Below are 12,441 nucleotides of genomic sequence, written 5' to 3'. Positions count from 1 at the left end.
TTTGGACTGTCCACTCCATGTTTGCAGTCGCCCATAATGTTCGTGCTAATATGATGATGGCATCGGCCCACGTTCGGTGTCAGTTCTGTGGTTTACAGAGCAGTAGTGCTGTCTGGAGTTAAGATAAATAGAAACGTTATTAATGCAAAAAAAATATTGATCTATCAATTCATCTTAAATGCATTTTCATGGCAACTGTTGCTATGTTGGATCTTCACGTAACACTGGCAAAAATTCCATTCAACCAATGGAAAAACTGAATAACTTAAAATCTACATAATGTGTTTCCAGTTTAAAACGCTACACTACTGAGCTGGACTGTGTTGTTTTAGACAGTCAAAAATATACAGGATGGAAACAACAGTGACAAATTTGCCAACTTCACATACTTGCAGGTATTTTAATTAAAAGCTATCAAACGACAGTTTATTGTTAGTTTGAATGGGATTTTTCCTTTAAAAAAATAACATATTTGTGCGTGGAGTATGGACAGGTCAACTGCAGTCACAGTAGCAACAAAAGTACATACGGTACTGTGCAAAAGTTGTAGAAGTTGGCTGGACTATTGCTGTAATACACATGTGAATATTATACATGTGTATTCTTATAATAGTCAGGGCAGAAAAACACTACTGTAATTAAAAAACTAAACTAAACAAATAGTAAGGAACTTAATTAAAGAACTAAAGTAACTTAAGAAGTACTGAGATACTTAAAGAACTAAACTAACTAAAGTCCTGGGATACTTAACTAAAGAACTAAAGTAACTAAATATGTACTGGGATACTTAAGAACTAAAGTAACATAAGAAGTACTGAGATACTTATTTAAAGGACTAAGGTAACTAAAGAAGCACTGAGATACTTAAGAACTAAAGTAACTAAAGTACTGAGATACTTAAGAAGTAATGTAACTAAAGAAGCACTGAGATACTTAAGAACTAAAGTAACTAAAGATGTTCTGTGATATTTAATTAAAGAATTAAAGTAACTAAAGTACTGAGATACTTAAGAACTAAAGTAACTAAAGTACTGAGATACTTAAGAAGTAATGTAACTAAAGAAGCACTGAGATACTTAAGAACTAAAGTAACTAAAGAAGTTATGTGATATTTAACTAAAGAATTAAAGTAACTAAAGTACTGAGATACTTAAGAACTAAAGTAACTAAAGAAGTTCTGTGATATTTAACTAAAGAATTAAAGTAACTAAAGTACTGAGATACTTAAGAACTAAAGTAACTAAAGTACTGAGATACTTAAGAAGTAATGTAACTAAAGAAGCACTGAGATACTTAAGAACTAAAGTAACTAAAGAAGTTATGTGATATTTAACTAAAGAACTAAATTAACTAAAGTACTGAGATACTTAAGAACTAAAGTAACTAAAGTACTGAGATACTTAAGAACTAAAGTAACTAAAGTACTGAGATACTTAAGAAGTAATGTAACTAAAGAAGCACTGAGATACTTGAGAACTAAAGTAACTAAAGAAGTTCTGTGATATTTAACTAAAGAACTAAAGTAACTAAAGTACTGAGATGCTTAAGAAGTAATGTAACTAAAGAAGGTCTGTGATATTTAACTAAAGAATTAAAGTAACTAAAGTACTGAGGTACATAATAACTAATTGTGGCTGAAGAAGTAAGAAGATAGTTGATAACGTGAAATGAACAATCATATACTGCCGGCTGTATTCTGTCCATTGCAACACTTCCCTCATATCTACCTCTTTATCCCTCACATCCTATATCCACTGTCGCTTTCTCACTAATTCTCTTCCATTTTTTTCTCTCTCTTCCCCTTCCCCCTCTCACCGCTCTCCAAGGGAAAGACATTCCTCAGTTGTTCGATGACCTGTTGCAGGTGGTCAGCTGTTTGTCCCTGGATGTCTTCCTGAACACGTTCACCTGCACAGACACAAAACCAACCAACAACACAGTCATAGTAGAGCTGAAGCATGACTCCATTCATTTGTTTAAAGCAGCACTATGTATGATTTTTGTTCAAATTAAAAGAAGTATCATTACAGACAGGAGAACAAAACATGGTGTGTGTGGTATTACAAGTCACCCTGTAAAGTCTGTTTGTAAGAACTCTTATTGTTGTAGCTAACAAGACATGGAAGCTTCTGCTACTCACTAAAAGTCAGGGGTGTTTGGCTTTCGGGTGAAAGTTCAGGATGAACCTAAAATGCACTCTAACCTTCATAGGTGAACTTAATGTGACCTTCTCTAAACTTTTGAATGCCGGTGTCCAGCTGTTCAATGTTTCAGTACTTTTTGCACAACTTGCTGTTTTCTAACAAGGAGCGGCAAGGTGGTGGTGGTGGTGGTGGTGGTGGTGGTGTCACAGTGTGGGCAGGTGTGTCCAGTCAATACAGAACCGCCCTACACTTTGTGAACGGTACAGTGACCCATTTGCCCAAACTACTGAATAACATCATTAATCCAGTCACTGCGCCTCTGCATGAACAACACAGGCCTCATTTTATCTTCATGGACGACGATGCTCCAGCTCATCGAGGTCGCATCATTAGGGAACGGCTGCTGGAGACTGGGGTACCTCAAATAGAGTGGCCTGCACTTTCTCCAGACCTGAATCCCATAGAAAACCTATAGGATCAGCTGAGTCGCCGTGTAGAGGCCCGTAACTCTGTACCCCAGAACCTCAATGACCTGAGGGCCACCCTTCAAGAAGAGTGGGATGCCCTGGCTTAACAGACAATGAGTCAACTTGTGAACAGCATGAGGCGTCGCTGTCAAGCAGTCATTGATGCTCAAGGGCACATGACGTTATTGAGACACTGACACTTTTTGTTGGTTTATACCCACCACTGTTGTTGGCTTTTGTTGGAGATGAGGAAATTACCACTGCATGCTTCTACTTAAAAGCCCTGCTTTCATGATATAATATCACTGTAGCGTGAACTTTTACATTTTCCATAAATTTCACCTGAAAGCCAAATATTCCTAACTTTTTGTGAGTAGTGTATATAGTTACTGGCTTAAACGAAGTTTGTTCATGTGGTTATTGACTCTCTAAACACAGTCAAGAGATGGCAGTCCAGCGAGGTACCTGTTGGTTCCGAGCTGGGCTGAATGTGCAGGTGTGGTAGGCGGGGCCCATGCGAGCTGGTGGAGGCGGAGCTTCCTGTAGAAATGCTGTTTTCAGAGTCATCTCTGGCCTGAAAAAAACATGATCCAGTACAAATTGCAATTCAGAGAAAATAATTTCACTCTTCTTTTGGCAGTCATAAAGTTATAAAGTATAATGGTCCTGATCTAAAATCTGACTGAAGTTGGTGTAAAATAATCAAGGCTCACTTATGGCCATGAACTGATTTCTGTATGACTGTGACAAGTTACTGAAATAGATTTCCTGCATCTTCCACTCCAGCACCTCCGCTACAGATAGCAAGAACCACTATTAGGCAGCTTAGTCTTGAAATAATCATGGAATAGTCTTTGACCATCATGATTCTTAGTAATCACAGCCACATTATTGAGTGACACTGTTTGACACAAGAATAACTTGGAATTATTTTTAAGTCAGCTTATATAAATCTTATTTTTAAACATTGTGTTTTATACCACTTTATTTTTATTATATTTCTAACATGCCCTAGCTGTAAAAAACACTCTAGTAGAGGTTTAGCCCAGACGTATATTATATAACAATAGAACACTATACTGTGCATGACTGCATGTGTCTGAGTAAGTGAGTGTTTGTGTACCTGTGTGCGTTTAGGTATGTTTCCTGTACCAATCATCTGTGTTAATGCCACTCTTTATATGATTAATACATTTTGAATTCAGTTATACTTCTATTTCTGAATGTATCTGTCCAGGTGTGGCTCTGCAGCAGTGCTCTGTGTATGTGTACCTGTACCAGTAATGTTCTGAGTTGCTGTATTTGGCTCTCCAGCTGCTTCTTGTGTTCCTCCAGCGTGAGCATGCGCCTCTCCATTTCCACTTGTAATGTAGTTTTCTGACTTCCGGGTGACCTCGGTGATCTCTGGGCTTCAGCCTCCGCCTGCTGCCACTGTAGCCTCCTATACTCCTCCTGCAGGAGCCTGCAGGAGCAACACTTCCAACATCACATGCACATCCTCGCTCAGTCTCAATCTAAACAACAACAACATGCTTAACAGGCTCTAGGTGGACTGGGCAGAGCTAAGGTGCTGAATAAGCAGGGCTAAGATGCTGTAGGAACAGGCAGAGCAAAGATGCTGTAGGCTCAAAGGGCGGGGCTAAGCTGCTGCAGGCTGAAAAGGCGGAGCCACGCTACTATAGGCTGAATGAGCACTCATATGTAAGTGTGTTCCTCGGTGTGACATCACAGTACAAAATTCACAGTGGGCTGCTTTTGCTACTTGCTTTCCATGTATGGACTGAACGATACCTGAAAAAAGACCCTTTAACTGCACTAAATCATCCTGAGCAGGTATTACAAGAACATATTCAGAAACCCCCAGTACCTGTTCTGCTGCTCCAGGATGATGATGGTCCGCTGCAGCTGCCCTCGACTCTGCTGGCCTGGGCTGTTAGTCAGTAGGTCCTGTCTGAGTTGGGGCTTCACACAGGTGTGGCAGTTGTGCAGGTGTGGAGCGTCCATGCAGATGTTGGTGTACTCAGGCTCTGAGTTAGGTGTGACTGGCCATTCCATGCAGATGTTACCGTATTCAGGTTGAACGGTCAGAGCAACTGGCCGCTCCGTGCAGGCGTGGTTGTGTTTGAGCAGGTGAGGGCAGGGAAGGGCATCCGGCTCAAGAACTGGACTATAGTAATGCAGAGGGTACTGCTCCTCATCGCTATACCAGAAACCACACACACACAAATGGTGTTATAATGCATGTAAATTAATGGACAGTAGAAAAAGTAAAAATCTAAATCTAAATAAATATAAAATCAATCTACATACTGAAAATGTAAGACCACAGAACTCATTTCACTTGGCTTGGATGAAGGACATTTGATTTTTTTTTATTCACTTTTAATGCTTTCAAGATCAAAAATACACATTCCATAAAAGCGTAAAACATGCTGGCAGAAAATTACCAGTACTTTTTCATTTTCTTTGAATTGAAGTCAATAGAAATATCACTGCTTTAATGGACATTTCTGTTAAACAGCATTACATAAAATACATATTCTGTTATTTACATTAATTAGATAGCTACCACGCAGTAGAATTACATCCATGTCAGGTTTACCGGCAAAACATAAACATTGCTTAGAAACTGAAGCACTTGCTTCACCCAAACATAGTTAGTTATTGTCAATTTAACATGAAGACATTGCTATAACATGCACCACAGTGGTAAATGTAGAACTGTTAGAATACAACGTAGCAACGGGTGACATCAGTTCGTTAGTTGATACTCACAGGCTGTTGTTGAAGAAGGAGCAATTCTGATTCTCCATTTCAACCAGTCTGCAGGAAAAAGAAACTCATCAGCCGTCACGTTCATCACTCAGCAGAGTAAATAAAACAATCCTCATTGGCAATTTGAAACAGCACAAAGAAGCACGTGGACATGGAGGCCCAAGTATCAATATATTGTTGAATTATTCATATTTGTAATGTGTATAAAGTCCATAGTTAGACTAATGTGGCGGGGGTGGCGGGGGGGGGGGGGGGGGGGGGGGGGGGGGGGGGGGGGGGTGACCTGTGCCCCATCGGAATGCATAGTTTCGTTTCAAACTATAACAAATAACATATAACTATAACATAAGGACCCACATCTGACGTGATTAGTGAGAGTAATGTCCAAGATTACGACTGCCCAGGTTAAATTAACAGAGGAGAATTTTGGCCATTATACAAGATAAAGTTAGACATAGTTCATATTTTGTATATGTATATTCTGTAATGTGTAAATAGAAAGAACATATGGTTTTGGGTTCTTTGGGTCTTTAACGCTATGTTCAGCGAGTAGGGGAGTCCTCCAGTAGGGGAATTACCAAACTGGCCCTCCAGGACTTGAACCCTAAATACCAAAATGCATTTCTGTTTTAATCCACAAGATGGTGCCATTTCTTTCACTGCAGACCAAAGAAAGATGTTTCTTTAAACGTTTATTTGTGTACTGCACAGTTACGTTTGGCTTCACTACAAAAGATGAAAAGGTGATGAAGAACATGTAAACTGCATTAGCACATTACAGTGTGTCTGCAAGATTTATGGCCTTTGGTATTTTCCCATAGTTCTACTATACTATGTATATTGTATTTTATACTGTTTATTTTATGTACGTATTGCAGTATGTGTTTTTGTTTATGTTCTTACAGTCAGAAGGATTAATTCTAATTCTAGTATGTGTAGCATGGGTAGTATGTGGTAGAATGAGTAGTATGCAGTTGTGGAATCAGTCAAATTCTGTGAGAGATGCTCTACTAGATAAAAATAAAGGGGACGCCCAACAAACACAAGCTTACACGTACATAAAATCATGTCACCCTGGGTGCTGCTATGATGTGAGGTGCAGACAGCTACACGCTACTGAAGGTCATCGCTATGACGACAGCAGCCAGGGGTCACCCACAATCAACCCTGATGAGCAGCGTGTGACCTGTGAGTGACCCCTGGCTGTCCTCTGTCAGACTGTGACTCATTACTCTAATCAGTGCATGTCAGGAATGACCCACTAAACCAGCCGAGTACAGTGTACAGTAACACAAGCAGCCACTGCAGGCCATGTCTTCCACTCAACTTAGCATGTAGTCACAAATAAGGAACTATAACAAACTACAACATTTCAATAATTCTCCATATTTCCACCTCTGTATAATATTCTTATACTGTTATAATAATCTGTAATACTCGTATAATTTACTACAGTGCAGTATGCTGTCTATAAGATTCCAGGAATCCTTGTTGAAGGTTTAGACTTATTGATCAGTCTAATAAGTGTGTCAATTTATTTGATAATATTTAACATATATATATATATATATATATATATATATATATATATATATATATATTTTTTTTTTTTTTTTTTTTTATTTATTCTAGATTTTAGCTTTTCAACTTTATTCAGGATAATTATTGTATTTCAACTTTGTTCTGGACATTAATTTTATTAATCTATTCATTAGAATATTCATATTATTTAATAACTACATTAAATATTAATTCTATTATATGGTCACTCAGTTTGCTTTTGTGTTCTGAAGAAGGAAGATCGTGCGTAAAGCTGCCACACTGTGCAGTGCTCTGTGTGTGTGTGTGTGGGATGTATGTACAGTAGGTTATGTGGGCTGAAGTCTGCCCTGCAGCACAGCCCCCCCGATATCCACCTGATTCCGCTAATTAACTCCTCCAGCCGAGCAAACTGATGAGGTTAGTGAAATCAAGCAATGTGCTTTATAAAACACAAGCCAGAGGACATCTGCGACATATAGAGACTGTATGTGTGTGTGTGTGTGTGTGTGCGTGTGTGTGTGTGTGTGTGCGTGTGTGTGTGTGTGCGGGCATGTGTCTGTTTAAATGCACATGTGTGAGATTCACCTGAAGGCGGAGCGCTCAATAATGGACTAAATGTGTTTACATAGACCAGTCTTATAGTACTGACTTTTATTTTGAATTTGTATTACCATATTAAATGACTTTGGAGTTAAAGTGTACAAAGTATTTCAGAACTGTTCACAGTGGTGTGATAGGAACCAGATGTTTAAAGCCTCTAAATGCCCTCACAAAAAGTTATTACATGAAATCATTCTGAATATGCTGCTTGAAGCGTGACATACATTATTGGCCTGCTTTTTTTTTTTTTAACTTTAAATTACTCACAACATTCAAGGTGTTGCAAATTAAAATAGTCTGCAAAGAAAACTTTTTTTTGACAGATGTACCACTAGTTTTTCCAGCCCCAGCATCAGAATAACTAGTCATAGGTGCTTGGCACAACATTTAGTTTTTGTTAGGTTATATTTCATCACATTTATCAAACTTGTCCTGTCTTTCAATGTCTTTTCATCAGGCTGTAGCCTATTTCTGACACCAGTGCAGTCATGCTCCTACCTAATCCAAAATCCAAAGCAGAATAACAACACTGTACAGCTGAGATGTAACTTCCACAACACAGTCAAGGAAAAACAACAGCTGCAAATTAAAAGTGTAAAAAAAGCCTAAAAGCATCCTCAGCTAAAGAATACTGGCAGGCATAACAGGCATGGCCCAATTATATCACACCGCTGATGTTTTGATGTGTAGGAGTAGACATTTGTTGTGAAATATTTAAAGCTATTCTGGACATTAATTTACAGAGAGGAATGTATCTATAAATATTCTTCAACAGAGAAAAAACTATTATTGCTTACATCTTTCTATTTATTTCTTCTATTCTATTTTATTTATTTAAGAAAGAATCGTTCTAAAGAGCTCACAGAATTGGAGCGTGGTATTGTAATTTCTTCCTTCCTTGATATTCCATGATCAACTGTGAGAGGTATTGTTGAGTTTTTAGGAACCACAGCAGCTCAGCCACGAAGTGCCAGACCATGTAAAGTTACAGAGCGGGCCATAGAGCGCTGAGCTGCATAGTGTATGAAAGTCATCAATGCTCTGCTGTGTCGAGAACTGCAGAGCTCCAAACTTCCTCTGTCTTTAACATCAGCACAAAGACTGGCACCAGGAGCTTACTGGCATGAGTTTCCATGACTGAGCAGCTACATGCAAGCCTTACATCACCAAGCACAATGCCAAGAGTCTGATGGAGTGGTGTAAAGCACGCCGAGTGTGACTCACCTGCAGGCAAAGGGCCCAGTACTGGAGTTAGACTCTGAATGTGGCAGCTTAGGAGAAGAGCTGGGACTAAAGACAGAGAAAAAGACGTTTTAGTATGTTACAATCAATTAGTATAAAATTCTGTAAAAAAAAAAGAAAAAAGGTGCATTGTTTTTTTGGCTTAATTCAAATTGTAGACCTATCAATCATAAAATCTGGAAAAAAGGCTCATGTATTGGTTTTTAATTTTTTTGTTGTATATATATTTTATTGCATATATATATATATATATATATATATATATATATATATATATGTGTGTGTGTGTGTGTGTGTGTGTGTGTGTGTGTGTGTGTGTGTGTGTGTGTGTGTGTTACCTGTCGTCCTCTCCGTGTCCCACAGTGGACTGAACAGGTAGATATCCTCTCTGAGGGTGTCTGCTGAAATATTGTTTAGAGCGAAACTTATTCTTCAGCGTCTCCGCAAACGCCCTCATCTTCTCTCCAGACGTACTCTGGACCCAAGAGTTTAAACAATGCGCTCAACGTCTGTTTAGAACAGAGGTCACTACGCCTCCTGCTGGAGATCTGCTATCCCTGCACACTTTAGCTTCAACATGCTGCCCATACCGTATGCCTATACTAATGCATCTGATCCATGCAATCAAGGGCTTCCGTAGATGTTAATTAGCTATAGCAGGTGGGGCAGCTTGTGGTTTGAGGCACAATCCACAGGGAAGTAGATCTCCAGGAACAGGGTTGGTGACCACTAGTTTAGAGTGATGTGATGTTGCATTGTGGGTAGTTTTACTTTGGTGTAGTGTTCAATGCTATAGTGTAGGGTAGTGTACTCTGGGTAGAGTAGTTTTACTTTAGTGTAGTATGGACAATGTGAGATGGCAGCAAAGCCCTGGTGGGGTGGTGCTGAAAACCAAACGTGAAATAAAGGATTTGAATATTCTTCATCTTCTAGATGATGTACTGTATGTTCATATTTTCAGGTAAAGTGGCTCGATGGTATGAAGTTCGAGTTTTATGTTATGTTTACATCACTTGAGTTTCTTCTGTGAGTTTATTGGCTGGTCGCAAAGCAGAAATCCGATAACTGTCTGATTCCTGTCCACCTGGAGTTTGCCCATTATCTGATTCCGCAAGTGCATGTTGAAACGTGTTGATCGGATTATCTGATCGGAAAATCTGATCTTCTGCAGTGATTGGATTATCGAGTGCATGTATACGCACTCCATGTCACATGACATTAAATCTTGTGGGAACAAGGCAGCCGCAGTTCTACGATCTAGAAAACGCCTTCATGAAATCAGAACTTCAAACTCACCAAGTCATTTTTCATGTCCAATGACAAAAATGGCGTGTATGTCACATTTTTATTCTAAGAACTTTAGGTCTGTTATCTCCCGTGGTTCCCTCTCCTAAAGGAAGTGGATGCTGTTTATTTAATTTCCTCCCTCTGGCAGCTTATTTTCTTCACATATGGCCACCATAAACACTATAGTTTGTTTTTTTCCAGCAGAAAAGCTGTAAAAATAGTTTATTTAGTAGAAACACAGATTATGATACCAAACTACAAACTAGAGGGCTTTAAACCAAGAAACACATTGAATAAACCAAACACAGGGCGGGCACATAACCACTACATGTAACTAAGTAATGTGGCATTACCTAAAGTAGACTAGACAACCAAGGGATGAAACTAAGGGCGTGATTTAGGCTAGAAACAATGAGGAGCACCCAGGATAGGGACGATTCAGGGACTACAAACAGGTGAGAATCCTTATAGAGAAGGCGGAAAACAGGGCAGGACAAGGAACAAGCACATGGCTACAACAGGGGAAGAAGCAGGCACACTCAGAGGGACAGCGGGGAAACTGCACACAGCTGGTACATTTGGGACTCTAGATGAAATAGAGTTTTCAAGATGTAATAGATGGTTTAATATTTATCGAATGATGGCTTGAAAATTGCGCACTCTGTTAACTTTTTGGTAACCACATAAAGCACACTACTTTTTTCAATTTTCACTAGTGCTCATCTTCCACTCTGTTGACCCTATTTACCCTTGAATGATGAGAACAAAGTTTCGCTCAAATGAGCTAATTTCTGCTCTATGGGTCTCCAGCTTCATCAAACAAGTAAGACTAGATAAGGAATCATACAAATATCCATTCCTATCCATTCATGCTGTAATCATTTACACCCAAAAGACTTGTCTAAGTAGGCTCTTTAAGTGCACTACCGTACACCCCAGTGAAAGGAAGGTATGGAAGTATAAAGAAACAGACACCACCCAAGCCTAAGTGTAGTCTTACTTTAGTGTAGTACTCTATGATGGGGTAGTGGAGGGTTTTACCCCGCCATGCACGTCCCGACAAGAAGCAGCTCTGGCAGATATCCACATTGAACTGCTTCAGGCTACGATACCTTTAACAAGATGGAAAACATCAGGCCTTAAAATAGGACAAAGCCTTACAGTGATGCTTCTGCCAAAAAATAACATTTCCATATTTTTTTTCCTTCCTCACCCCAAATATACCTGATCAACATCTGCTATCTGTAAATACGTATGTCATGTAATCTCTTTAATGATTGTAAATGTGATTATATGTATAGGGTGGCTGGGATGCTGATTTGGGATCATTGTGAACCTGAACCCGCGGATGGGGCTGCGCCTGCAGACTGAACAGCGGACGTGGTGCATTGTGTGTTCTGATTGGCTGACGCGCTGCAGGACAGGTAGCCACACGACAGACTGAGGCTCCAGAGCGATCCAATCTAAAAAATCACCCTCACCTACTGAGAGACGCCCTGGGACCTGCAGAGTAGGAGAGGGAGAGAGAGAGAGAGAGAGAGAGAGGGAGAGAGAAAGAGAGAGCGAGAGAGAGAGAGAGAGAGAGAGAGAAATGTGGTGGTGGTGGTGCCATATAGTGACCTCTGTGGCAAAAGAATATCATAAACTATTGGTGATATGTTGGTGTATAGTGAAGGTAAATTTGCTGAGAAAAGACTCAGCATTCTCTCAGATTCACTTTCAGTTCCTCAAAGAACCTGCAGACACTCCCCCAAAGTTCAGTCTGGTTAATCATTTCCTGAAATAATCGATCACATTCAGTGGTGTTGAGGTCTGGACTCTGGGGTGGTCAGTCCATCATTCAGCTTCTTTGTTTGATGTGTCCGTCTCCTTTTGTCAGTGAAGTTCTTCTTGATCGGCTACACGTCCTTTCAGACCCACAGCGCTGAGTGGTCATCTCACAGTGGAAGGATGGACAGAAACACCTGTGGATGTTTTCAGATCTGAAGCAGCTTGATTTTCTCCTCCCTCTCAGAGATGAAAGCTGTAAGCACTGTTTATCTGATGGGGCAGTCTTGAGGTCTACCAGGACTTTCAGGTGGTTGTTAGGAGCCCCATTTTCTCTGTAGTTTTTAAGTATTTATTTAAGCTCCAGCTTTGGAAACTCCTGTTTTTTACTTATATTTACATTGACTTTCACCTTCCTTGTAGCGAGTGATTATGTTTTATCTAATCTCCTCAAAAATGATCTTCTGAAAAATGAATAACTTCTACTTAATGGCTGTTGTGAGTGCAAATTAAATAAATGAAGATCGATCTCTGAGCTGTGGATATGTGAGGTTTGTATATTACTATTGTGATGTAGTGTGTGTGTGTGTGTGGGGGTGGGTGTTGCGTAGTGATAT

General features: G+C 39.6%; 1 protein-coding gene across 1 annotated transcript in view; it reads right to left on the bottom strand.

Annotated features, from left to right (window-relative positions):
- The window catches only part of LOC108414100 (dystrophin-related protein 2-like), a 35,736-nt gene continuing 23,295 nt past the window's right edge, over window positions 1–12,441 (bottom strand). Inside the window, exons 15-24 of the mRNA XM_037533566.1 lie at window positions 11,394–11,560; window positions 11,058–11,169; window positions 9,109–9,245; window positions 8,753–8,818; window positions 5,387–5,434; window positions 4,479–4,811; window positions 3,884–4,073; window positions 3,077–3,185; window positions 1,816–1,908; window positions 1–112 (exon numbers count right to left, since the gene is read on the bottom strand). Of these exons, the coding sequence (XP_037389463.1) occupies window positions 93–112; window positions 1,816–1,908; window positions 3,077–3,185; window positions 3,884–4,073; window positions 4,479–4,811; window positions 5,387–5,434; window positions 8,753–8,818; window positions 9,109–9,245; window positions 11,058–11,169; window positions 11,394–11,560 (1,275 nt within the window). The 3' untranslated portion in view covers window positions 1–92. The remainder of the gene's footprint in view (window positions 113–1,815; window positions 1,909–3,076; window positions 3,186–3,883; window positions 4,074–4,478; window positions 4,812–5,386; window positions 5,435–8,752; window positions 8,819–9,108; window positions 9,246–11,057; window positions 11,170–11,393; window positions 11,561–12,441) is intronic.

The sequence above is a fragment of the Pygocentrus nattereri genome, chromosome 23, assembly GCF_015220715.1.
Source record: "Pygocentrus nattereri isolate fPygNat1 chromosome 23, fPygNat1.pri, whole genome shotgun sequence".
NCBI lineage: Eukaryota > Metazoa > Chordata > Actinopteri > Characiformes > Serrasalmidae > Pygocentrus > Pygocentrus nattereri.
The sequence above is the reverse complement of the archived record's forward strand: the minus strand, read 5'-3'. Positions and strand labels throughout refer to the sequence as shown.